The sequence below is a fragment of the Hylaeus volcanicus genome, chromosome 7 (genome assembly GCF_026283585.1).
Source record: "Hylaeus volcanicus isolate JK05 chromosome 7, UHH_iyHylVolc1.0_haploid, whole genome shotgun sequence".
NCBI lineage: Eukaryota > Metazoa > Arthropoda > Insecta > Hymenoptera > Colletidae > Hylaeus > Hylaeus volcanicus.
The window spans coordinates 9,096,811-9,122,143 of NC_071982.1; the positions used below are offsets into that span (position 1 = coordinate 9,096,811).

The 25,333-nt window shown below is 37.5% G+C and overlaps 4 protein-coding genes and 1 long non-coding RNA gene across 9 annotated transcripts; 2 read left to right on the plus strand and 3 right to left on the minus strand.

Annotated features, from left to right (window-relative positions):
• The first annotated feature begins 9,643 nt into the window (after positions 1–9,643).
• On the plus strand, positions 9,644–12,595 carry LOC128879467 (tubulin gamma-1 chain). The gene is made up of 10 exons (XM_054128626.1): positions 9,644–9,878; positions 9,948–10,020; positions 10,320–10,522; positions 10,702–10,848; positions 10,919–11,055; positions 11,130–11,324; positions 11,409–11,520; positions 11,588–11,719; positions 11,785–11,967; positions 12,218–12,595. The coding sequence occupies exons 2-10, from the start codon at positions 9,972–9,974 to the stop codon at positions 12,419–12,421; spliced, it is 1,362 nt and encodes a 453-aa protein (XP_053984601.1). The 5' UTR covers positions 9,644–9,878; positions 9,948–9,971; the 3' UTR covers positions 12,422–12,595.
• Positions 11,302–11,911, minus strand: LOC128879473 (uncharacterized). The gene is made up of 2 exons (XR_008457644.1): positions 11,772–11,911; positions 11,302–11,635 (listed from the first exon to the last, which is right to left on the minus strand). It is a non-coding gene; the product is annotated as an uncharacterized LOC128879473 (long non-coding RNA).
• Positions 12,596–12,621: 26 nt separating the features above from the next.
• Positions 12,622–15,955, minus strand: LOC128879468 (tRNA (adenine(58)-N(1))-methyltransferase catalytic subunit TRMT61A). 4 transcript variants are annotated; one of them, XM_054128628.1, is made up of 8 exons: positions 15,434–15,955; positions 15,254–15,352; positions 15,116–15,173; positions 14,401–14,822; positions 13,871–14,229; positions 13,433–13,705; positions 13,031–13,200; positions 12,622–12,805 (listed from the first exon to the last, which is right to left on the minus strand). In XM_054128628.1, the coding sequence occupies exons 4-8, from the start codon at positions 14,406–14,408 to the stop codon at positions 12,632–12,634; spliced, it is 984 nt and encodes a 327-aa protein (XP_053984603.1). In that variant the 5' UTR covers positions 14,409–14,822; positions 15,116–15,173; positions 15,254–15,352; positions 15,434–15,955; the 3' UTR covers positions 12,622–12,631. The 4 variants fall into 4 exon arrangements, with proteins under 4 accessions (XP_053984603.1, XP_053984604.1, XP_053984602.1 ...); XM_054128629.1 differs by having other exon boundaries at positions 15,858–15,895; XM_054128627.1 differs by having other exon boundaries at positions 14,401–14,645; positions 15,254–15,955.
• Positions 15,956–17,589: 1,634 nt separating this feature from the next.
• On the plus strand, positions 17,590–21,581 carry LOC128879471 (uncharacterized). The gene is made up of 6 exons (XM_054128635.1): positions 17,590–17,687; positions 18,122–18,366; positions 18,472–18,486; positions 18,586–18,795; positions 18,919–18,972; positions 19,742–21,581. The coding sequence occupies exons 2-6, from the start codon at positions 18,171–18,173 to the stop codon at positions 19,915–19,917; spliced, it is 651 nt and encodes a 216-aa protein (XP_053984610.1). The 5' UTR covers positions 17,590–17,687; positions 18,122–18,170; the 3' UTR covers positions 19,918–21,581.
• Positions 21,582–22,565: 984 nt separating this feature from the next.
• On the minus strand, positions 22,566–24,262 carry LOC128879469 (uncharacterized). Of its 2 annotated transcripts, none has more exons than XM_054128632.1 (5): positions 24,023–24,262; positions 23,895–23,933; positions 23,588–23,832; positions 23,356–23,515; positions 22,566–23,149 (listed from the first exon to the last, which is right to left on the minus strand). In XM_054128632.1, the coding sequence occupies exons 1-5, from the start codon at positions 24,240–24,242 to the stop codon at positions 23,037–23,039; spliced, it is 777 nt and encodes a 258-aa protein (XP_053984607.1). In that variant the 5' UTR covers positions 24,243–24,262; the 3' UTR covers positions 22,566–23,036. The 2 variants fall into 2 exon arrangements, with proteins under 2 accessions (XP_053984607.1, XP_053984606.1); XM_054128631.1 differs by having other exon boundaries at positions 23,895–23,960.
• Positions 24,263–25,333: the final 1,071 nt, after the last annotated feature.

Below are 25,333 nucleotides of genomic sequence, written 5' to 3' on the forward strand. Positions count from 1 at the left end.
ATGGGTGTTTGTTTTCGATGTACAATAAAAGCATCTAGCAAGGTTTGTTGAATACATTGGTAGAGTATTAGGTTGTAACGCTGCTTGACCCCGGGTACGAATCCCGATTGATGTATTTTTTTTTAATTTCAATTTTCTATCAGAAATATACTTTGTAGATATCATGTACTATATACTGCATATTATATATTACCTTACGCATATTTTAAGGTTAAAATTAATTTTTTAACGTAACATATCATGCCGGAATATCTACTTGCTGTAGGTGAGTAAGTCTTTACAACGATTTTTATGTTTGGTCGTAAGTTTATTTCGTTTTATCGTGACAGTCACATGAAGGAAGGTTTGAAAGTTTGAAAATGGATAGTGATTCTTTGCGTGCAAGTTGTTTTGAAGAAATAGTTATCGATAGCAGAGAATCCAAGCGTAAAGAGGACAGAATGTGTGTAATGTTTTCTCTTTCTCTGGCGTGTGTATTCTCCGGAATACTACTGTTAGTTGTACATGTATACGTTCCATTCGTTCGATTTTACTAGTGTTAAAATGAAAAAGCATGTTATCTTCTATCATTCTACGAAGTATAACACCCGTGCTCGAGCGATCACTTTATAGTTTGCCGCTACACCGAACCCCCTGTTTTGTCTACGGGTTCCTCCTCGTCACGTTCGAGAACGGTCAAGCCGAATATACCATAACTGTTTCGAAATAAGCAACTCGCCGGTCCCGATCGAGTTACTTATTTCGAGACATTGCTGTACTTGTTTCTATTTGTATAATGAATGTTAGGAAATTCGAGACAGCTCGCCTAAACATTGGCGCATGGACGACAGGGTGCGATGCTAGCCCTCGTCATAAATAACGTCGAAGGCCCTTCAAGAGCCTTCATTGACGGGGCTACGCAGAGACTTTCCCAGGCCGGGAAAGTCACTTCTTGGCCAGTTATCGTCGTATACAGAGCTCCACGAATAAAATTTCATTGTTAAAGAATATTCGGCGTTTTATACCTTGCGTTTATTTAATCGTTTTACAAACCAGAAGTGGGATATATCACGTGTCCTTTTCGCGAACATTTGTGTGATCGCGAGGGACACTGTCGTGCAATTTTGACGTTTTCACGCAATTGTGCCAGTGTCAAATTACGGAATAGTGCAGTGACTGTGTTTGTGCCTGGTGTAAAGCGACAAACAATGGGTCGATCAGGTGAAAAATCACAGAAGCGTGCACAAGATTGTTCACGGGGACGTTCGCGCGAACGTGAACAATCAAAAGAGCGAGGATCGCGGAGTGAAGGAGTGCGCGATCATTCGCGAGATGATTCGCGAGGGCGACTCTCGTACGGATCGGAGGATCGTTCTCGGGCACGGAGTGAGTCCCCGAAATATGATCAAGATCGTTCGAGAGGTCGAAATGCTTCGCGGAGGCGAAAACGCGACGTGTCGCGAAATGATCGGCGACGATATTCGTGGGATGATTCGATGGACGGCGATCGGGAATCGTCACGGGAAGAGTGTCCCAGTAATCGAGTACGAAGTGTGGCGCGAAAAGTGTCGCGTGACCGCACGCGCCGTCGGAACAGTTCCTCGTCTGAAGACCTGCGTGTTACGGTGAAACGTCTCCAGCGAGAATTGGACAGTGTTCGGCATAGACCGTTGGGAGACGATTTCGCGGTTCCGAAGTTCGATCCGTCGCGTCAGGTCGACCGACTCGCGCGACGATATCTGTGGAGTGATGATTACACGGTCATCACCGTCGCGCGCGGGTTAAAAGGTCATGCTCATCGTGTGTATGACGAGGAGATGTATGACGATCTGTCATGGGCGGTGGTGAAACGCACCTTGATTCGGCGTTTTAAAAGACCGCTGCCATTCGCGCGTTTGCTGAAAGAAGCAGCGACGTACACGGCGAGTCCCGGGCAACAATTGGGAGATTATTGTTTTGAAAAACTCTCCAAGTTGCGTGCCCTAAAATTGAAGATCCCTGATGCATGTTTGGAGGACGCTGCCATCAGCGGTATAAGCGACGAGACGATCGAACGGACGATTCGGTTCAATCGATATGAAGACGTCGACGAGCTATACGCTGTGATGAAGGAAATGGGGTCGATGCCACGAGCGACGGCCCAGAAAATGGCGAGTCCACGACAACGTGTGCCTATGAACGAGATCGAGCTGACTCTGCTGCTGGGTCAGTAGTGGACGCTGGTCACTAATGAACATCGATGATTTGTCTGCCATCGGGCTGGGAGTGACAGCTGGTTGCTCTCAGACGATGAAGAGACCGATACTACGGCAGTGGTGCTAATTTGATCACCACTGCCTGATTGTTACGAACGGCTGGGTCAGTAGTGGACGCTGGTCACTACTGGATGCCGATGAGCTGTTGGGCTGAAGATGACCGGAGCAGTCAACGCAGTACCCGAAAGAGGATCTGGTGATGCCAAGGGGCCGTTCCGGATCCATCGTGTACTTGGTAACGACCGATACGAGGTCGAGGCGTAGACAGAGAAGTAGAAGGGCCAAAACGGTAGTTGCAGCCGACCGGCTGGAACCTTGGGTTGCGGCCATTGAATAGGGAACTATGAGAAACTAAAATTTGTACGTTAGTCAGTTCTCAGGTGATGGAAGGGGACGGGCTCGTGGCCATAGGTGGTCGGTGCCGTCGCCCATGGAACATGAGGTCAACGGGGATCCCTGAGTTGATTGCAGCAGAGCTGGAGGGCGAGGCCTGCTGAAGGGATCCAGACACCGACGTCCGAGTCACCAGACGATGGTAGCGACTGGCCACCATCGGGTGACGAAGATTTGCGTACCATTCATGGGATAGTGATGTCTAACCACTATCGAATGGTACGAGATGTGGCTATCATGACAATGGTGATGTCTAGCCACCGTTGTATGACAGTGTGTGTACCATTCACAGGATAGTGATGTCTAGCCGCTATCGAATGGTACAAGATTTGTCTATCATGACAATGGTGATGTGTGGTCCCGTAAAAAACCGGCTAGATACTCAGGCCAGTCTTTGATTTTTTGTGTTACAGAAAACGACGTAAGCAAAGGCTAGCCGAGATGAGGAGGACATCGCTTGAGGACAAGCGAAAATGCAGGCTGGTCGAGTGTTAGGAAATTCGAGACTGCTCGCCTAAACATTGGCGCATGGACGACAGGGCGCGATGCTGCGATGCCAGCCCCCGTCATAAATAACGTCGAAGGCCCTTCAAGAGCCTTCATTGACGGGGCTACGCAGAGACTTTCCCAGGCCGGGAAAGTCACTTCTTGGCCAGCTATTGTCGTATACAGAGCTCCACGAATAAAATCTCATTGTTAAAGAATATTCGGCGTTTTATACCTTGCGTTTATTTAATCGTCTTACATGAATTTCAATATATTTATCTACATAGATATGTTTGATACGCATCATGGCTATCAAAAAATCGAGTACATTTCATTACCGTAAATCAAGCGGTATTCCCAGTAGAATTAAATAAACAATTTTGCAGTTGTGAATCTAAAGCATTCATTCGATGTACATGGTGATTAAAAATTTTGTTTCCACAGCTTTTTCGAAAATTATCACTCAAGTTCATGTACATCATACATTCAAAATGGAAATTGTTTGTTTTAAAAAATATATCCGAACATTAGTTATAAATAAGTCATATTTAACGACTGTATTTTTAAAAGAAAGTGAAAAAAAAGAATAGTGTAAGAACGTTTCAACAGGACTCGAAGTCGCGACAGAGGAATTATTATGCTGATGCTTTACTGACCACGCCAAATTCGCTATTGATAGAGTCGCTTATAACTCACCAAGTAAGCACCAATAATAACTTCAATGTTGAATATCTCGGAAAGTTTATGACGTAAACTATAAATCGTCTACCCCCAAAACTGAATATCATTCGCTTCAGTTTTCTACTGTGCAAAGGCTCATCAAAAAATTAGCGTCATATCTGGGTCCGTTCCCTTGTCAGTCTCTCTTTTTTCTTCATCAAACTGTCTTTTTCTACTTCGTCGACGCTTTCAACCTTTGGACGGATTCGAAGCTGATCGAAACATTTGGTTACACCACATACATAACCAGCCGAGGTGTCGATTTTAAGTTTACATGCGGCTCCAGCCGAGCGCGAACGTAGAAAGAAACAGAGAGAGGAAAGCGAGAGAGAGAGAGAGAGAGAGAGAGAGATCCAAGGCACGAAGCTAGGAACTAAACCATATCGGCGGGCGCGAGACAATACTAATGTAACAATAAAACTTTTTTATTTATTAATTTTTTTAAATCAAACTTTTTCCAATGTATTTGTAAGATTTGTATGATTACAATGAGACCAAACACGATATACATACAGCGAAACAGGAAAGTATTCGGCTATTTGTTTGTATTTTATATTTCATATTACCTCTTATATAAACAATTTTTTTTTTTTTTATAAATTATACAAGATGTTCGGCAACCGAACAAAATATAAAATAAGAATAAAAAAAATACACAGCAGCTTGGGATCGAACTAGCGATATCTTATGTACGATCAGTTACCAGCTGGGCCGAGTTTTTTCGCCAGAATGACCGTTAACAGTGTCGTATCCAGGGTAACAGGTGTGGGGTGCTATAGCTATTGTGGCTATGAGCGCGAAATCATGAATATATTTGTCCTTATTATTTATATATTGTCTATAATTATATATTGTCTTTATATATTGTTCTACATTTGTCCATAAATCATGAATATATTTGTAAAATTATGCAGGGGTAATTAAGATACACCTTTTTAGTCGTGCGTATACTTCATTGATGCTATATTCGCTGCGCGTGCGCCAAAAAACCCAGCCGACTACGATACCTGCGAACCAAGTCGAAAAGCGTGTTTAGATGGTCGACACGGTGACAGAAAGGAAGACGACGACAGCGCTGCGGTGGAAAGCACGATATTGAGGCAGCCATGTTGGCATATGAATCGTCTCAATTGTAGCGACAACACCAATGTAATTTTATGAGGCGAGGAAACAACCTTTTTGGCTGACTTTTTTTTAAAACTGTTCCTTGTAAAATGCTGCTGCGGAGTATAGTTAAAGATTTTTGGAAAAAGACCCACAAAAGATGTCTTGTCTTTAAACGTATTTTTAGCACATTTCAAAAGCGAATTGCAAAATATGTAATTATCCCCCGCAGCGGAATTTTATAAGGAACAGTTTAAAAAAGAATCAGCCGGAAAGGTCGCTTCCTCGCCTCATAAAATTACAATACTGTTTGGAAAATTACAAACATTTGACATCATTCTGTCTTTATCTCTCCTCCGATTGTTGTATCTCCCTATCTGTCATAGCATCATTGGAGAGACAAGGATCTATCTATCCTTGTCCCAGAGCTTCCTGCTTTTCCCGCAACTGTCGCTGAAGTCAACTCAGAGTTTTGCTGGGTCTCCTGCGCACCCTTAAAACTTTTTTTCCGACCACGTGTTACAACAACGCATAAAAAAAATGACGTGGGCACGAAATAAAACTATCGCGCGAATGCCGGGGTCACCAATTGTAGGTATTTATGTACCAAATCTAACCTACAGAACTTATTACGAAATAACAACACGGTTTAATTAACAAAGTTTTAATAACAGAACAAGAATAGAAATAACAATTTAGGGACTTTACGATTCGCGGTAGACGTCTCCTTAAACTTTCGGGAATAAAAGGTCTAATTTGTCCAATAGAAGTATCACAATATACTTCAGTTTGTGTATTATCTATTGGCTGTTTCTCTAGTATCAGAGAAGTATGACCGTCTAAAATTTTCTTTAACTCCTCATCATTTTCTTGAATATGCAGGAGTTCTTCTGCACTGATCACAGTTGGCAGGCTAATCATATCCAATCGCGTCTGCTATTTGATTTTCCTTCCCTGGAATGTATTGTATATTCGTGGAAAACTGTCCTATAAAGTCTAATTGTCTGGCTTGTCTAGGTGATGCTTTGTCTAGGTTCTGTTGAAAAGCATAGCTTAATGGTTTGTGATCCGTTGATATTGAAAAATGTTTCCCTTCCAACATATGTCTAAAATATTTGACTGCTGTATAAATGGCTGTTAACTCTCTATCGTAGGTACTATAGCGTTTTTGCTGCGTAGAAAATTTTTTTGAAAAAAATCCAATTGGCTGCCAAAATTTCCCATTTCTTTGTTGTAGCACTGCTCCCATTGCTATATCCGAGGCGTCGGTAATTAGTGAATTTTCATTCCATTTTGTTGGAGTTTTGTCCTTTCTTTTTGCACCTTCTAAATACTTGTGCAGAGGTGCCTGTATCTCAGCTGCATTCTTCACAAATTTTCTATAAAAATTAACTATTCCTAACAATCGTCGCGAAATCTAAACCCCAAAGCACTTGGTCCATGTATCTCTGAAACGTTTGGGCAGCATTTCTTAATCCAAACGTCATCACACAAAATTCATAAAGTCCGAAAGGCGTGATTATCGGTGTTTTTGATGCGTCTTCTTCAGCAATAGGAATCTGGTGATATGCCCTGGTCAAGTCTAGTGTACTGAATATCCTGGTGCCATTAAGCTGATGATTTCCAAAAGCGTGTGGTACAGGATATTTATCGGGCACCGTTAAACTATTGAGTCGCCTGTAGTCTCCACATAATCGCCACCCTTCAGGCTTTTTGAGCACCATGTGCAGTGGGCTGGCCCATTCTCCAGACGAAGGTTTGCAAATACCCTGTTCCACGAGGTATTTAATTTCCTCCTTCGCTGCCTTTAATTTTTCAGGAGGCAGTCTTCGGGCACGTTCTGCGACTGGTCTACCAGTGGTGACTATATGATACTTGACTGATGATGAGTGCAAGGGTAATCGATGTTTCTGTACCGGCCTAGTTATATCTATGAATTTTCTTAAAAGGTTAAAATATCTATTATTATTTGTAATGGTTGAAATGGTCGGTTGGTTAGACTTTGATATTTGTCCTTCTGCGGATAATGAGGTTGTGTTATCAAGTAGTCTGCGGTTTCGCAGATCGACTAACAACCCATATTTTTCCAGCATGTCAGCTCCGATTATTGGTTGCTTAACCTTGGCAACCACAAACTCCCATTTGAATGAACGGCGTAGTCCGATATTTAGAGTAATAATTCTGATCCCATAAGTATTTATCTCTGTACCGTTTGCGGCGAAAAGTTTATACTCTGATGGTGTGGCTCCTCTATTTACCATTTTGACTGGTAGTACGGATATATCTGCTCTCGTATCTACTAAAAAACGTAGGCCAGTAACTCTGTCGGTAACTATCAACCGGCGGCTGTTTGAATGGCCGTCCCCTGCCGCCTCGATTTTGGGCGACCACTTTAGTTTTCCGCCCCCTTCCACGTGCAAGGTTTCTCGCAGCGGAATGGAATGCTTTTTCGCGAAATCTTCTGTGAAAATAACAGAGACCTCTCTCGTTATTTGGACTCTGTGATCGGGATCGGCTTCTTCCTCGCCATGAAGAATTTCTTCTGTATGGCCTACGGAGAGACACCATCTGCGCCATTTGATTTGAAAGCGCGTCTATCTGGCGTTGTGTATCCAACGCACTTCCCAATTTCTCTGTAAGCACACTTATTGATTTATTTGTCTGCACTGTAATCTCACTCACCTTAGCCAAGATATCGAAAATTGCCCGATATTCATTTCTAGGCTCTGTGGCGATCTGGGTGATCTGAGACTCGTTTTGCTCCATTAACCTATCAGCAAAATCCGCCTGCTTCTCTATCTCCATACCTTCCGTCACAGTTAGAAGCTCTTGAACTCTTCGAGGCAGACGTTGTATCCAGAGTGTCTGCAATATCCTTTCTGACACGTCTGAGCCAACAAGACGCTTCATCTCCCTCAGGAGCTCGGAAGGCTTCCTTCCGTTCAATTCAAGATCCGTAAGCAGCTTCTGCGTCTGCTTTGTCACCGACTCAGAGAGACGGTTAATTAATAAACTCTTTAGCGCTTCATACCTGTTCTCGGCTGGAGGGTAATCTAAGAAATCTGCTATTGCTGCTAGAGTTTGGTGATCTAAATGCCGCAATACTGTGTGGTATTTTGTAATGTCTGCTTTAATCCTACTTAAAACAAATTCACTCTCTAGCTGAGTGAACTAAACCTTTGGGTTTTCGATCCAAAATTTATTAATACGAACGCCGTTGCACTCGCTTATTTCTCTTCTGCCTTTTTTTGGCGTAACAAAAGCGTCTTTCTCATCCTCACTTGCACTTCCCTGGTTTGTCGGGCTGTTAGCAGTTGCCATTTTTTTTGAAATTCTGAGGAGAAAAACCACGTGTTCTGATGTAGCGTCTTATTCGCAGCGTCGGGGTCACCAGTTGTGGCGTTCTCAAATGTGTTAAACACCACAAGACAAGAATCTTTCGACTCCGTAAAACTCCTCGGACAAAAAAATGAAAGAAAAACTTTTTAATAACAATAACAGCTTTATTCAAAATCAGGTTTGTACTCTCGTAATAACGGAACTAGACTGAACACGTTTTCCCTAGTTCGCTTGCTATTTTTAAAACCGGAAACGACAGATGGCGCTGTCATGAAAATTGACTCTTTTCTTTCTGCCAGCATCGGTAGGGGTCGCCACAAGTCGTCCTCAGTAAGCGCCATCTTCTATCGATTGTCTGAACTAAGTTTGTGACGTCACTTGCTCTGTATTATCGTCAAAATGGCGGAACCTCGTATTTGGGAATGCAATTCTTTGCCTACAGATTTTGTCCTTATGTGAGCATATTTTGGGCTCAATGAGGGCTCATTCGAAAGAGGAAGGTCCAAGGAATGGCGCTCTGGTCGTCGTTTGAGTCACAAAATTCTTTTACTAACCTAAAAATACAACTATTCTGCGGATGTATTTTGCTCGACTTTTGCTCGAATTTGGACGCTCATATTATTAAATATCGACAAAATCTCGTTCAACTACGATCAGAGCGCCATTCCTTGGACCTCCTTCTTTCGAATGAGCCCCCATTGAGCCCAGAATATGCTCATATAACGACAAAACCTATGGGCAAGCAAACCCATATTTCGGGCCAGATTTTGTCGGTTTACAGCGCGCTGCATTACCCATGAATTGACTTCAGCGACAGTCGCGGAAAAAGTAGGAAACTCCGGGACAAGGATAGAGAGGGCGATACAACAATTGCAGGAGAGACGAGGACAGGGCGATTAGGCTAGCATGATTCTTGTCAAAGATATTGAAGCAAAGAAGCAATATTTTCTAATAATTCTGGTTATTAATATATTCGTTACACTTTGACGGATGCGACTCCAAGGCCTGATGTTGGAAAAAGTATATGTAAACAAATTTCTCCTATAAGAAAAAAAAAACGTACTTTTATTGTTTATAAAGTTTTAAGGCCGAAATTGCAAAATCAGGCCTTGGAGTCGCATCCGCCAAAGTGTAACGAATATATTAAAACCAGAATTATTAGAAAATATTGCTTTTTTGCTTCAATATCCTTGAAAAAAAACATGCTAGCCTAATTGCCCTGTCCTCGTCTCTCCTGCAATTGTTATATCGCCCTCTCTGTTCTTGTCCCGGAGTTTCCTATTTTTTCCGCGACTATCGCTGAAGTCAATTCGGAATCTGTTCTAACTCCTGCGCACCCTTAAAGGCGCATCCCTTCAACTGACTTTCTGAATGCTCCCATTGCTATTCACACGTATATTTGATCAACAAACTAGTGTGTGTGTGTTTACTCGCATACATAATTGTTTTTCAAGAAATAGTAAAACATATAAAAGTCAAGAGTAAAATAATGAAAAAATTCTTATACGTTTCTTAATGTTGAAGAATATTTAATAGACTTTATAAATATATGCTATTGTTAGTCATATTTATCCCTGGAGAACACTAATAGTCAATGTACCGGTAATGTGTGAAATGTCAATCAAATTGAAAGGCTACCTCGCGTAAAATTAATTGTAATCTGATTTCCAGTGAGAATTAAATATCAAATTCAAGATGCCTTGTGAAATGATAACGTTGCAACTTGGCCAGTGTGGCAATCAAAGTAAGCAATTTATAATTTACGTTTATATTGAAATGTCATTTCGATTCTAGTATATTATACTATTTTTTCAATTATTTTCAGTGTTAATATGTTTCATTGTTATGTTATATATGTCGAAATATTTCTTTGTAGAAAATATTAATTTCTTTGATTTCCAATTAACGTGATTTAAATTATAGCTAATTAAATATTTATATTATTATAAAAACAAATCTTAATAGGTTGAGTCATGTAATATATTAAAATACTATATTCCTGAAAAATATAACAAAGTTTAACTATATTTATATATTTTTTAGTTGGATTTGAGTTTTGGAAGAAATTATGCGCAGAACATGGTATCAGTGCAGAAGGTATTTTAGAAGATTATGCGACGGAAGGAACTGACAGAAAAGATGTATTTTTTTACCAATCAGATGATGAACATTATATACCAAGGGCAGTATTATTAGATTTAGAGCCTAGAGTAATACATACGATTATGAATTCTCCATATTCAAAGGTTTGCCTTTTTTATTATTACAAATTTCCCTAAATATTATTATATAATAATTATAGATTTCACCAGCTTTGAAATCTTACATTTATTTAAATTACCTTCATAATCAGTTTTAATTAAAATGATATACTTTGTGCATATTTGTACATATATTTATTAATACTGTAATTTTTTTTCACAAGTTATACAATCCAGAAAATATTTATTTATCAAAACACGGAGGTGGTGCTGGGAATAACTGGGCATCTGGTTATCATCAAGGAGAGAAACTTCAAGAAGAAATTTTTGATATTTTGGATAGAGAGGCTGATGGAAGTGATAGTCTAGAGGTATGCTTATATGCTTTTTAAGAAAAGTTATTTGTATCTTAAGAGTTTATAATGTTATTTATTTCTACAGGGATTTGTTCTATGCCATTCTATAGCAGGTGGTACAGGTTCGGGTATGGGTTCTTTTATGCTGGAATCTCTTGCAGACAGATATCCAAAAAAATTAATTGAAACATATAGTGTTTTCCCAAACCAAGATGAAATAAGGTATGTTTTATATAAAATAATCTTATTATACTACAATAATTTAAAAATTGAAGTTAATTCTTTTCTTTTTCCAGTGATGTAGTGGTACAGCCATATAATTCTTTATTAACGCTGAAAAGATTGACACAATGTGCCGATTGTGTTGTTGTTTTAGACAATACTGCACTTAACAGAATAGCATTGGATAGACTTCATATTCAAAATCCCAGTTTTACACAAATCAATCAACTTGTATCCACGATAATGTCTGTTAGCACTACTACACTTCGGTAGCGTATTACTTTATTTATATTGATATAAAATAATATAATTTATATCATCTTATAACTTAAATCACATTTTCACAATACTAGATATCCTTCTTACATGAATAATGATTTAGTTGGTTTAATTGCTCCGTTAATTCCAACACCACGTTTACATTTTCTCATGACGGGTTACACTCCACTTACTACAGATCAGGAAGTAAGTAATGAGGTAAGATTATACTTTAAGTTTTGTCATTAAAATAATACAAATTATAATTAAATAGGGTGCCTCTGTGAGGAAAACTTCTGTATTAGACGTAATGAGGCGTTTACTGCAACCAAAAAACATGATGGTTTCTACAGCATTAGATAGAAACGCATTTCACTGTTATATATCTATTTTAAATATCATTCAGGCAAGTGTCATATAATTTAAAGTAATATGAACATAGACAACATTATAAATACCTCTTTTTTATAGGGTGAAGTAGACCCAACACAAGTTCATAAGTCATTACAAAGGATTAGGGAACGAAAACTCGCACAATTTATACCGTGGGGTCCTGCTAGTATACAAGTAGCTCTTTCGAGAAAATCCCCGTACATACAAAGTACACATCGAGTATCTGGCTTAATGTTAGCTAATCATACAAACATATCATCGGTAAGTTGTATATAATATACAAATTTTGATGTGTTAAAAGATATTAAATTGTCATGTTTAATTAATATAGTCAATCAACAAACAGTACATATTTAAATTAATTAATTATTTAATACAATATTGAACAAAATAATCATTAATTTTATTTAAATATAATTTTAAGAAATGTTATTTATTAAATGTAGACTATATTTATAAGTGTATATTATGAAAAGATGATTTTTGTAAATTGCCTTTTATCATGTTTCAGTTATTTGATCGTGCCTTACAACAATATGATAAACTGCGAAAGAGGGAAGCATTCTTGGAACAGTTTCGTAAAGAGAAAATGTTTGAAGAAAATTTGGATGAGTTGGACAATTCTCGAGAAGTCGTTGAATATTTAGTAAAAGAATATCAAGCAGCTACACGAGTCGATTATTTGTCTTGGAATCCTAACAAAGCAGAAACATAAAGTAGTCCAAATTCTAAATAAGATTATAATGTATACAAGTAGGAGTTCAGAATCTGATCATTATTCACTAGTTTTGCAATGCTTTCGCCATTATTACAGATTTTTATTTTGAAAAGAATTGAAGTTGTATCACTCAAATCAACTTTTAACAAACTAAGTGTTACGGTGAATCAACATTTTGTGTTTTTTTTGCCATGACTTAGAATATAATCAGTCTTTGGACTGTAAACTTATTTCTGATTTTCGTGCATATAACGGGGGTAGTGTAGCAATAGTAATAAATCCTGTATGACCAGGTAGAGAACGAGCGTGCGTTACGGTAAGAAGTTTAGTTTGATTTTGCTTTTCATCTTCATTTTGTTGTGCCATATCTTTGTCTGCATGCTAAAACATAAGTTAAAACGTTTACATTACTATTTCGAAACTTTACTACTATCTTGAATACAAAAAGTAAACTTAGTACGTGCCATTTATGCTACATATTATATCTACGATATTTTTCTACGAAAATTAAATGAAAAATAATACTTTACACTACACATAAAATATTTACCAATATTTTATTATTAAAATTATATCAATCACATATGTTGTATCTATTTTACGAACCTTATGTTTTAGACATTCCAAATCAAGTGTAGGAAGGTTTTTATATTGTACATTCACCTCTCTTTGTAAGCACTCATATGTATTTAACTCAATGAATTCTTTTGATATTAACTTTTCACAAGTACGTTGAACTTGTTCAATGCAAGGTGAAAAAGAACAAAGTTTTCCACCTGTTTAGGAACAAAGTAATAAAATAATTCTCTAAATTTATTTAAGAAATTGTGAAAGTGATACATTCATGTATTTCTCAGTATTAATTATTACTAATTTTGTGTAACAGAAAACACTTTAGAAATAAAATAAATTAAGAAAAATACAATTTTCTATGTATTTTCATGTAAAGCTATAAATGAAAATCACAATGAAAAAAATTATATTTAATTAAGCATAATTACTCTGTACCTGATTCTTTTAAAGTACATAGTGCATGATCAATTGCTAACCATGGATGTGGGAGATCCAAAAAAATTGCATCTACCTTGTTTTTCAATTCTTTACCAAATCCTTCTATACAAACATCTTTATGACCTAACGTCACAAATTTACTAAGACCATGTCTCTTAAATTCTGTATTAGCAACATTTACACGTTGTTCATGAAACTCAAATGTATAAAGATGTCCATGTGGACGAACAGCGCGAATAAGAGCATGTGAGAGGGATCCACTTCCAGTACCTGCACAGATAAAATATAAAAATGAATATATAACATAATAATAGTGTATATAAATCTTTATATTAGTTGCCATATTTATGACAGGTATATAAACTTTTCCTTTTTAAATTTTATATTTAAAAGAAATTCAGTATTTCCAAAAATAGTGTATAACATTTGCTGAACCTGTCTCAATGATTATGTTTCCTGGTGTTAAATCCATTAAGTACAAAATAAGACTTATATCGGGGCTATAGATAATTTGTGTTCTATGGGGAACTGTTAATGTCCAAAGTTCCGGTGTTGGTTGTAGCACATATCCCCATCCACGTGAAAGTTGTACTTTTGTACCATATTTTTCTCCAACCAGAGAAAAAACTTTGAGGGCTCCATATATAGTTTGAAAGATGTTATCAACCATATTACCTTTTTTATTTACAATTTTTTGGGTTACTTCCAAAGAATGCATATTATTGGGTCCTAAGTATAAAATGACCACATCTCCTTCTTCGATGACTTCTTTTACTTTGTTGAAACTCATTTTGCTAAAAATAAACACAATCTATTTTCTTATCACTTCTGGTGTTTTTACTCATTTATAATTTGTTATTATAGTTGCTATATTTTATATTAGTACATTATCATTATCAACTTATTTTTTATTTTATGAATATTATTCATTTAATAATTTGTTAATTCTAATTTATACATCTTACGGTTTCATATATTACACATCAATTATCAACTTATTAACATATGTAGAACATTTATAAAATTCTTCACTGTTTATAAGATTTTTTACGAAGTGTATATGTGTATATCAAAGAGGATTAGATAGAGTGGAAGGTCCCATAAGAGCGCTGTATAAAAAATCGTATACGAGTTTCAGTGCCCTCTGGTGAGTGGGGACCGTATTAAGCACCCCCTCCTTTCGCCTCATTCCGCAAGTTGCTCCGTAGTTCTATAATCCCAGAAATCTCAGGTCACAAATTTGAATTCTGTGAACTTGCATCACAATAAAGACGCATAACAAATCTTTCATGCTACAATTTATATTTTGTAATAACGTAAAAGTTAAAACATAGTGTATAAAGTGTATCATGAAAAAGTGTTGCGCATCATTATTGCGACAAGATTTCTGTAAAAAGATTGAAGTTATATGATGTAATGAAGTATACATAATTATGAAACATAAGTTACAATTAAGTAATATAAGTTTATACTTACACTCAGTTATATAGTATAGTTACATTAGTTTATACTTAAGAATTATTTATACATAATAGTAAAAGTTAAAAGAGAGGTAGGATATAATAAATTATTGTACGGTATAAACATACAATATATTTTTTTAAATATGTATGCACGATTATACAATTAAGTTTTTAAATTAATTAAAAATTAAAATCATTTAAACATTAAATTACATACGCGAATGCTCCTATTTTCTCTGGCATCAATGTTCGCAAACTGGAGCCACTTGTCTTAGCTACAAAGGATAAAGTCATCTTTAATGTTTTTCCCTCACATTTGTAACAAATATTCACATAAAACGTACTGTGTACTTACATAGCAGGATTTTTCGGTAATGAAAACAATATTATTCCAGCATTTCCTGCTTTACGCATGCAGTCTGCCATGGCACATTTATGTGGCATTTTATGTTAACTGTTAAGAAAGAAAATAATAAATACAAATATGTCCATATCATGAGAAGTGGTCCGGTGCTACTCAGACAAAACTACACACAAGAGAAACAAGAATTTGGCAAGCAGTGAGAGGATTGGTATCTGACAGACATACAATTGTCGTCCCTTCTTCACGAAGGTATCGTCTTCGTTCGTTAGTTCGAAAAATTGATAACTGAGAATAAAACAAATACATATCATGCGAACACAGCAGCATACTACAATTACATTTTATGAAATTATACATATATATAATTTATTAAATGTAGCTTTGAGTTATGTATAAAATGCTTCGAATCGGACGCCGCGATGAACAGGAATGTTTGGAATTTACTAAAAAAACTTATTTGTTTGCCATGACCGACGCTCAAATTTCGAACAAAGGATAACTCGAAAATAACGCTCAAATAATATTAAATACGCGAAATAATTTAGAATACTTGTTCGTTGATTATTAAAACATCCAAACATTATCTAAAATATACTTATGTATGTATTAGGAAACAACGCCGAAATTTACAAAAAAACACTACAAGACGCACAACTACACGGTAACGGTATAAGCCAGGGCCACCAAGCTTTACTCTTGGACCATGAAGCCCGATTTAATTCGAGCCCCCGGGGTTTGGCGGCGCCAGTGTCACTCTTTTACGTATTATTAAGTTCATATTCTGTGTAAGTTTATTCTATGGTGTATGCACCCGGCAAAATTTGAACTCCACCTCACTCCATATATCCATATTTGGTCACTGAAACATACGAACGCTTTCAATTGTTTTGAAGCTAATCGCACGATCGAACGCGATCAATAATTCAACGATTGGAACGATTGGATGGAATTCAACGATTTTACTAAAGACATGGACGATAAAAAACGGTAAATAATTTTTAAAGTATATTTACAAAATTTTTAATGAAAATATTTAATGAATTCTATTAATATCAATTAGCACCTGCTGCATCTGTCAAGCCACAGGAGGAAACTGGGACGGAAATTGAAGAAGAAGAAGAACGTAAGTTTTTGATCTGTATACATATACATACGATAAAATAATATTTAACATAACATTTATACACTACATGTAAATGAGAAAACCTCCAACATTTAATGTATATACAATGTTATATAATTTGGTATATAATGTTATATAATATTGTATTCATTACCGAAAAATCCTGCTATGTAAGTACACAGTACGTTTTATGTGAATATTTGTTACAAATGTGAGGGAAAAACATTAAAGATGACTTTATCCTTTGTAGCTAAGACAAGTGGCTCCAGTTTGCGAACATTGATGCCAGAGAAAATAGGAGCATTCGCGTATGTAATTTAATGTTTAAATGATTTTAATTTTTAATTAATTTAAAAACTTAATTGTATAATCGTGCATACATATTTAAAAAAATATATTGTATGTTTATACCGTACAATAATTTATTATATCCTACCTCTCTTTTAACTTTTACTATTATGTATAAATAATTCTTAAGTATAAACTAATGTAACTATACTATATAACTGAGTGTAAGTATAAACTTATATTACTTAATTGTAACTTATGTTTCATAATTATGTATACTTCATTACATCATATAACTTCAATCTTTTTACAGAAATCTTGTCGCAATAATGATGCGCAACACTTTTTCATGATACACTTTATACACTATGTTTTAACTTTTACGTTATTACAAAATATAAATTGTAGCATGAAAGATTTGTTATGCGTCTTTATTGTGATGCAAGTTCACAGAATTCAAATTTGTGACCTGAGATTTCTGGGATTATAGAACTACGGAGCAACTTGCGGAATGAGGCGAAAGGAGGGGGTGCTTAATACGGTCCCCACTCACCAGAGGGCACTGAAACTCGTATACGATTTTTTATACAGCGCTCTTATGGGATCTTCCACTCTATCTAATCCTCTTTGGTTTGTAGCATCATCATTATTATTATATTTCGGACCTCGTTCTCGAGATTACAATGTAGTCCCCCCCCCCCCCCCGTGTCCGCTAGATGCCACAACCTTCAGAGTGAGACAAAAACCCCAGCTCTGCCATCTATTCCTCTGGCCTGAGCTCGTCATTCCTTTTTGTTGTGCGCAGGGCCTACAAGCTCTACTCTTGTGAACTTGAAGCCCGATTTTAACTCGCGCGCGTTGGGGATGATGGCGCTACTGTCACTCCTTTCGCCCCATTGAGTTCATATTCTGTGTACGTTTATTCTATGGCGAACGCGCTCGGCAAAGTGCGGCAAAATTTCAACTCCATATGGTCATAACGTGATAGCGAGTGCATGCAAGTGCATGGTGCAAGTAAGTGCTGTGTGCTGCTGTGTGCTGTCGGTTCTGCGATAGTGTTTTTAGTTGACACCGATTATGGATAATAATAAGAGGCAAATAGTTATTATTTTTATAAAAATATTAAATAATTACTAAAAGAAAAAATACAGGTTTTATATATTTTGTTACAATACGAAAGGGGAGGGTGGGTTTTTCCCATGCTTTCTTTTGTCCTGCTTTGTCCTTTCCTTTCAATTCATTTCAATTGCATTTTAAAAGCATTAAAAGGTGTCCGAATACTTTTTCGGCTCACAGTACATTATTTATTCAAATGAAACCTAGAAAAAATTTCGAAATTATTAATTATTAATTTTTAATTATTAAAAATTTCGAAATTATTAATTATTAATTTTTAGTTATTAATTTTGAATTATTAATTTTTTCTGTACGTAAATATGTATTTATAGGTCCCACAAAAAATGTGCTGTACTGGCGTGCACAAACACCAGGCAGCCGATGTTCAGCTTCCCCTGTCTTCCGAAAGACAGCGATAGATGTTTAAAATGGCTTGAAGCTTGTGGAACGGAAGATCTATTCCAACTCCCTCCCAGCCAGTTGAGAAGTCGAGTGGTTTGTGGGGACCACTTCGAAATTCATTACCGCGTTGGATCAAAGCTTACAAGTCATGCAGTACCAAGCTGCAACTTACCAGGTAATAATTGACTATACACTTTTTAAACTATATTTAACAAATTATTAATGAAAATATTTATTAAATTCTATTAACACCTGCCACATCTTGTAATGGAAATTGAAGAAGAAGAAGAAGAACGTAAGTTTTTGATCTTAATACACTTAATACGCCACATATAAATGAGAAGACCTCCAACATTAAGTGTATATATAATGTTATATAATTTTGTTAATATAGATCAACCTGTGCTCACCGTTGGATACCAGGACAACGTGGGACCTAAGGACAACATGGGACCCAAGGACAACGTGGGACCAATGGACAACGTGGGACCCAAGGACAACGTGGGACCCAAGGACAATGTGGGACCCAAGGACAACGTGGGACCTGGAACCAGCAGAGACTCCGACGCACTTGCCTATAATGTGCTTCCTGGATCATCCAGAGGTGAGTGTATTACCTTACAATAATATTATCTTCTATTGCATTTTTTTTTTAGTTATAATAGGTATTTAGTATTATGCATGTCATTTAAAAAGTGCTTCTATTAATTCTTTGTTACAATTACAGGTTGCACTGTCAAAAGGAATCAAGTTCAACCAGCTATCAGGAAAGGCCTTAAAGGTATTAAATATTTAAAAAATACTAGATGTAATAGTTAAATATTATATCTACCGGAAAGCTCTGTCCGTTTCCATCACAACAAGTCTCGACACGTAAGCATATGTTAATTTGGTGCATGTGTGCCTCTCTATTTTTATTATATTATTTCATATATAGTGACATAGCAAAATAAGTAAAATAAAGTTGATTCACGTTAGTCTTGTGTGAAGTGATATGTGCTTACGTGTCTAGACTTGTGATAGAAACTGACAAAACTCTCCGGTAGACTTACAAGGAATATATTTGCATATATGTGCAACGAAAGGTGCCGTATGGGCTATGATAGTTTCGGAGATAGACTTTCTTAATAATACGTTCCATCTGGGGAAAAACCGAAAAAGGAGGATATCCTTTTACTCGTCTATATATTATCACAGCCGACTCTGGTACTAGCCGTGCTGAGAAACGTGGCAACACCGCAAAAAAACAGATCGGGAGTTCTATTTTCCAATATGTGGCCAATTGTAGCGAGAGGCCGGGAGCCCCGGGAGGCTGGTCGAAGCTGATAGCCTATCAGTGATAGGGTAGCCGGACTCTCGCACTGTTGCCATTTTTATCTCAACATGGCTAGTACTAGAGTAGGTTGTGATATTATATGAGAGCGCCATCTGAAACAAATTAGGCGCGATATTTGCGATTATATTTGAAGCAGATTATACTAATTCAACGCCGCCCTTTAATCTCAATGTGATACATAAATGCATTACTTATATATATTTTCTATCCACAGGTGACATCCTGAAAATGATTAGGTCGAGCAACTTGACCAAACCCAAGAAGTTCAAGATCTACAAGGCTATGGCTAGGATTTTGAAATCTGCGAGGCAATTGAGGCGTCGGAGATCTTCGGTAAGACAACGCATCGGGAAGATTGAGCATCTCGTGCAGACCGGTGTTAGCTATTAGCTTTATCTATTTATAAGCAAAGTTCCAAAGCGTATCGATATTTGGCAAAATTATTTCTTTTGCCAAGCATCGAAACTCTTCGGAAACTAATATCGCAAATTCCATTAAAAGCTGGAATTTGCGATAATGTTTTTGAGGAACTCAAACAGCAGTGCGAGTTATTTACTGACCCAAAAAGCAGATACGCATGTCTGCTTTTTGATGAAATTAGTTTAGCACCGTCGTTGCAGTATAATCCTACAATAGATGTTATTGATGGATTAGTAAATTCCGGGTTTTCGCGTAACTTAGATATCGCGGATCATGCCACAGTGTGGATGCTGAAAGGCATACATGGTGTGCGACCTTGTAAACAACCTGTTGCGTATTCATTTTGTAAAGGTTCCAGCTCAGCTGAGAACCTTGTTCGTATGTTAAAAAAAATAGTTCGGCGTGCAAGTCAGGCCGGTATAGTAGTTGTAGCAACAGTTTGTGACCGAGGAAGCACAAATTGCAAAGCTATCCAAAGCTTATTAGATTCATCGCGAAGAAATGCCTTTCAGAGATCAAATACACTGCGGCATGATGTTATTGAAATCGACAGTAACATAATCGTACCGCTGTTTGATCCACCCCACTTATTAAAATGTGTCCGGAACAATTTATTGACGAAAAACTTGAGCTTTAATTTACATGATATTTCACGGGTGGCTAAATGGTCACACGTGGAAGATTTATATTTTATTGATAGCAGTAATGTTTCTTCGGAGAACCAACTCCTGGAGAAACTTACTGCAAAACATGTTATTTCTTCAAAAATTCCGAAAATGAATGTTACATCCGGCACTGCCGGTGTCCCTTTTCATCGACCTTGTATTGCGAATAGTTAAGATCAATAGACTTTAAGGAATGCGCTCGGTAAACGATGCGGAAATCGTTCCTCGGGAACGAAATAATGCAAACCGCGAGTCAGCAAACGGGCGTCAGCGATGTTAGGCCGTTGCATACGAATCGGCCATCGAACTTGCGACATGTCCAAGATTCGGAAATGTAGAAATTAAGATTTCGAAATTACGATCGCGCCTTGCGAGGATCTGGGGGTATATAAACCCGTGGTCACGACCACGGACGGCTTCTTTGTGTATTATTATTTTGGCAGTCAATACTCTGTAGTCGCGGACGGGTTAATCTCTCGCGTTAGTCTCATTTAGGTATCGTGTATCGTATCTCCAGCTGAGTAAAGAGTTCGCGTAAGTGAGAACATACGCACTAAAGATAGAGTCATCGCGGAGTTACCTACGAAAGTCCGACGTTTATTATTCGCCAATTATTAGAGTCCCGTGTCGCGAGTGTACAACCAGACCAGATCCTCGCCACAGCCGAGCCCGGGACAATCTGACAACGCCGCCGATAGCATAAGATCAACGATTGGTATTGTTAAACCATTTTCAATTGTATAGTTTTTATTCTTGTTTGTAAGTAATCTCAAACTCAGTTTTGTTTCATAATTATATTTGTTAATACTCAAACTTAGTGACAATTATTATAGAATCCCAAAATTCCTTCTTTTCCAATTAAATACAGATAAGGTGAGCTTTAGCTCTTTAATTGAAGACAAAGATCCCAAGAAAGAGTCTCAGATAAGCTGGGACGTAACAAAAGTTAAATATTGCGCCCAAGTTTTTAATCGATCAGTTGGATCCATTATGACATTTGCGAGTCGTAACAAGGTCAAAAGTATGGACGTTCGGGACGTCCAAACGTCCTCTGAACGTCCTGTGAACGTCCCTGGAACGTCCCAGTTACATCGCAAGACGTCCCTGGGACGTCCGGCGTGGACATTCTATGTACGTCCCTGGGATGTCCGATGTGGACATTCTTAGAACGTTCTCTGTACGTTCCCTGTATGTTCGGTGCTGGACATTCCCAGAACGTTTTCCGAACGACCGAAATGAACGTACAGAGAACTTTTCAGGACGTATACTAATTTTTAGGAAAGGAATATTTATGTATAGAGTGTTCTGTAACTAGTTTAGGATTCGAAAATAAGGGGTATCTGAGACGATTATAAACAATAATTTACTTCTCAAAGATGTTAAATCGATCTTCGTTTGTGAATTATTAACGAAAACTACTGATCAAGTGGACGTGTCTAGAGCGAGGTTGATCAGAAAATTGTTGATAATCGTCTCAGATACTCCCGATTTCCCGTTCTCACACTAGTTACACTAGTTATATATAATAAATATTATTTTTTATTTTTATTATTTATTTTGCAATAGTATGAGCTATACGTCTTAAGTATAATTATAATTATAATCTTAAACTATATATACAGGGTATTCCTAATTTAAGTGCCAAAATTTTAGGAGCATGTAGGGCACCGATAATCTACGAAAAAAAGTCCTTTAGAGGTATCCTCGTTTTTCTCCGTTTTGAAGAAAATCGCGAAAAAAGAAATAGAAAAGTTTTCGTCTTTCCTCTCATTTATTAACACTTACTTATTCTGTTATCACTTATTATTTAATGCAGACACTGTTCAAAATGATGACCTCTTGCTGCATTGCAATAATAAGTGATAACAGAATAAGTAAGTGTTAATAAACGAGAGGGAAGAGAAAAACTTTTCTATTTCTTTTTTCGCGATTTTCTTCAAAACGGAGAAAAACGAGTATACCTCTAAAGGACTTCTTTTCGTAGATTATCGGTGCCCTACATGCTCCTAAAATTTTGGCACTTAAATTAGGAACACCCTTTAGAACGTTATACTTATATATACATATATTTAATCTTAAACTATACATTAGTGCTCGGAATTACACATTTACAATTTCCTTGTACTGTCAATACTTGTTATTTTCACAGATAATTAAAGTAATTAATACTATGTTTTGATCTATAAACATCTTTTATATATACACATAATAACAATAACTTTCCACATCCCCCAAGAGGTATTATTGTTGATGCGTTTTTTTTTAAAGTGGTTTCCCCTGTAAGCCTATTCCACTAAACGTCACTCGACAGAAAAATAAATGAACAGAAGACAGCACAAGGAAATTTTAGTCGATCCTGGAGCGGTCGTGGGGATACAGAAGGCGGTGCGGTGCCTCGGGAATCGGCCCGAAATATGGAAACACCTACAAATTTTTTGCAATGCTCCTGGTCCGTTCGGCAGCCCTCCTCAGCCATAACATTATTGAAGTCTCAGTGTCTTTCTTCACCTGACCCAGACCCATCTGCTGCGCTGCTTCTAAACAACAAAAATTGCATACAAATAAATATAAAAAGCAACAAGTGTTTTTGGTTTACAGATTGGGAGCTACGTGGACGATAAATACCAACTGTACATTTCTTGCTGTATGGAACTGTTTATACAATTATTTGAAAGAAAAATGCAAAATCGGTATACATCGTATACGAATAACATACATGTTTTGTCAAAGAGAGCATAATTACCTATTAAAACTTTGGCCACGTTGGTGGAATTAAATTTTTGTTTCCCTTTTCGTCCCATCCAACTATACCCCATCGCCAATTGGTTGCTTAAAATTAAGGTTAAAACCCGTTTTATAAAATTGTAGTTAACAGACCCGCCAGTTTGACTTAGTTCTGTTACCTGCAAATTAAACATGTTATTATAATCAGGTGTGGACTGTAATGTTATAAGCATTACATTTGATTTACTCACCGCATCTTTAAAATTTCCATCGTCCTGTAAATAATTTTCCAGTAAGGACATATCCTCGCTTGTGTTTATTGGGTAAACGATCGGTAATACAAATATAAATCGTTTACCCTCTGGGACTGTGTCCACCTTCGATATTCGCTGTTCTAACGCCTCCACACGACCTAAAATATCGGTAAGCAGCGCACGCTGCAAATGCTGTTGTTGAATGATTATTTTTAAATATTTTAATGTCGTGTCTTCTTGGCCTGAAAAATTAGATTTTTTAGAAAATGTTTTTAGAGCGTACAAATGGAAATGAATGACTCACTGTTACTGCTGGAGTCTGCTTCAGTGGCAGCTGCCTCGTCTATACGGATAGAATGTTGCGTTGACACTACGAATTGTGGAAAGAAGCGTTATGTTTTCTAAAGTATTTATAATGACTAAATCACATACTTTCCTTTTTCATTTCCGGCATCGGGGGAGGCGAAGGAAAACACATCGATTCGTCAGAGTCCTCGGTCTCTGAGGAAATAAACCTTTTGGTTTTTTTGCGTTTGCGACTCGACTCTGCCTCAGACAATAAGTCGCTGGTATCCTCCGCGTCTCTGGCTTTCCTCCTTGCCTTGCTGTATGTATCTGAAAGTATGAAATAACAGTTACAATGCTTATACATTTATGTTATCTTGTAACGCGTCGCCCCTGCACGGAACCCGTAACGACGTCACCCCTGGGGGGGGGGGGGGAGAACCCCGTACGTACGCTCGAAGCTAGACGCGGTGCAGAGTGTCTTGTCAGGTAGCGCCGAAGCTACCAACGTTTTTGCAGTCAAGGAGTCTGAGAGTAAGACAGACCAAGGCTACTGAATCAGGTAGTGGCGGAGAGCACAGCGGACAAAATTGACTCTTCACCCTACTCGGCAAAGCCAGCAGTCTCCGGCCCGATAAGGGGAACTCTGTAGGAAAAGCCTATGCACGAGTGTGGCACAGCCGACAACGCTGACCACCTAAACACTGCACGGTGAAATCTGGAGTAGCCACCCTTGCGAGCCTATCTCTGAACCGTCGCGTTTTCAAATCGCTGCCTAGCAAGGCGCTCTGCCCGCGGATTCGGCGTTTCAAGTCCTGCCGCGAACCAATACACAACCCCGCCGACAATCTCGGCTGTTACAATCTCATAATTTTAACTCACCAAAAATGCTATGTTTAAATAATTTCACGGTGTGCGTTGCCCACGATAAGTCCACTGGCAGCGATTTTTTTATCGCGGCCGCTAAAGCGCTCGTGTTTAGCGGCGGCCAATAACACATATTATTCTGCACCCAAGTTGAAGAGACAGCTTCCACTGTCCCATCCTTCTCAAACTGAACAACAGTCCACGTTTCTGGCATGGTCTTTCTGAAAAAAGAATGGATTCTACCGAAATATAAACGTTCGACATTCGTTCGTTTTGTTTAACGCGATGGAAAATACTATGCGAGATATTGCATGCATGCAAAGAGTTCTAATAACTTCGAAATTAGTCAAGAAAAAAAGAAGAACTGTACGAGAATAGAAAAAAGAACGTATAAAATATGATGAGTGGCATTCTTCATTACTGGAAAAAGGCAATTTTAAATTATTACTGTGTTATGAATATTAAAGTTAAAATGAATTTATAATTATAGATTGGAATGTAGCAAGGGGAAAATGACAAATTTTTCGGCAATTTGGAATTTCACACATTTATATTGTATGTCTTTAATATCGAACATTTCAAAAGGTCCTA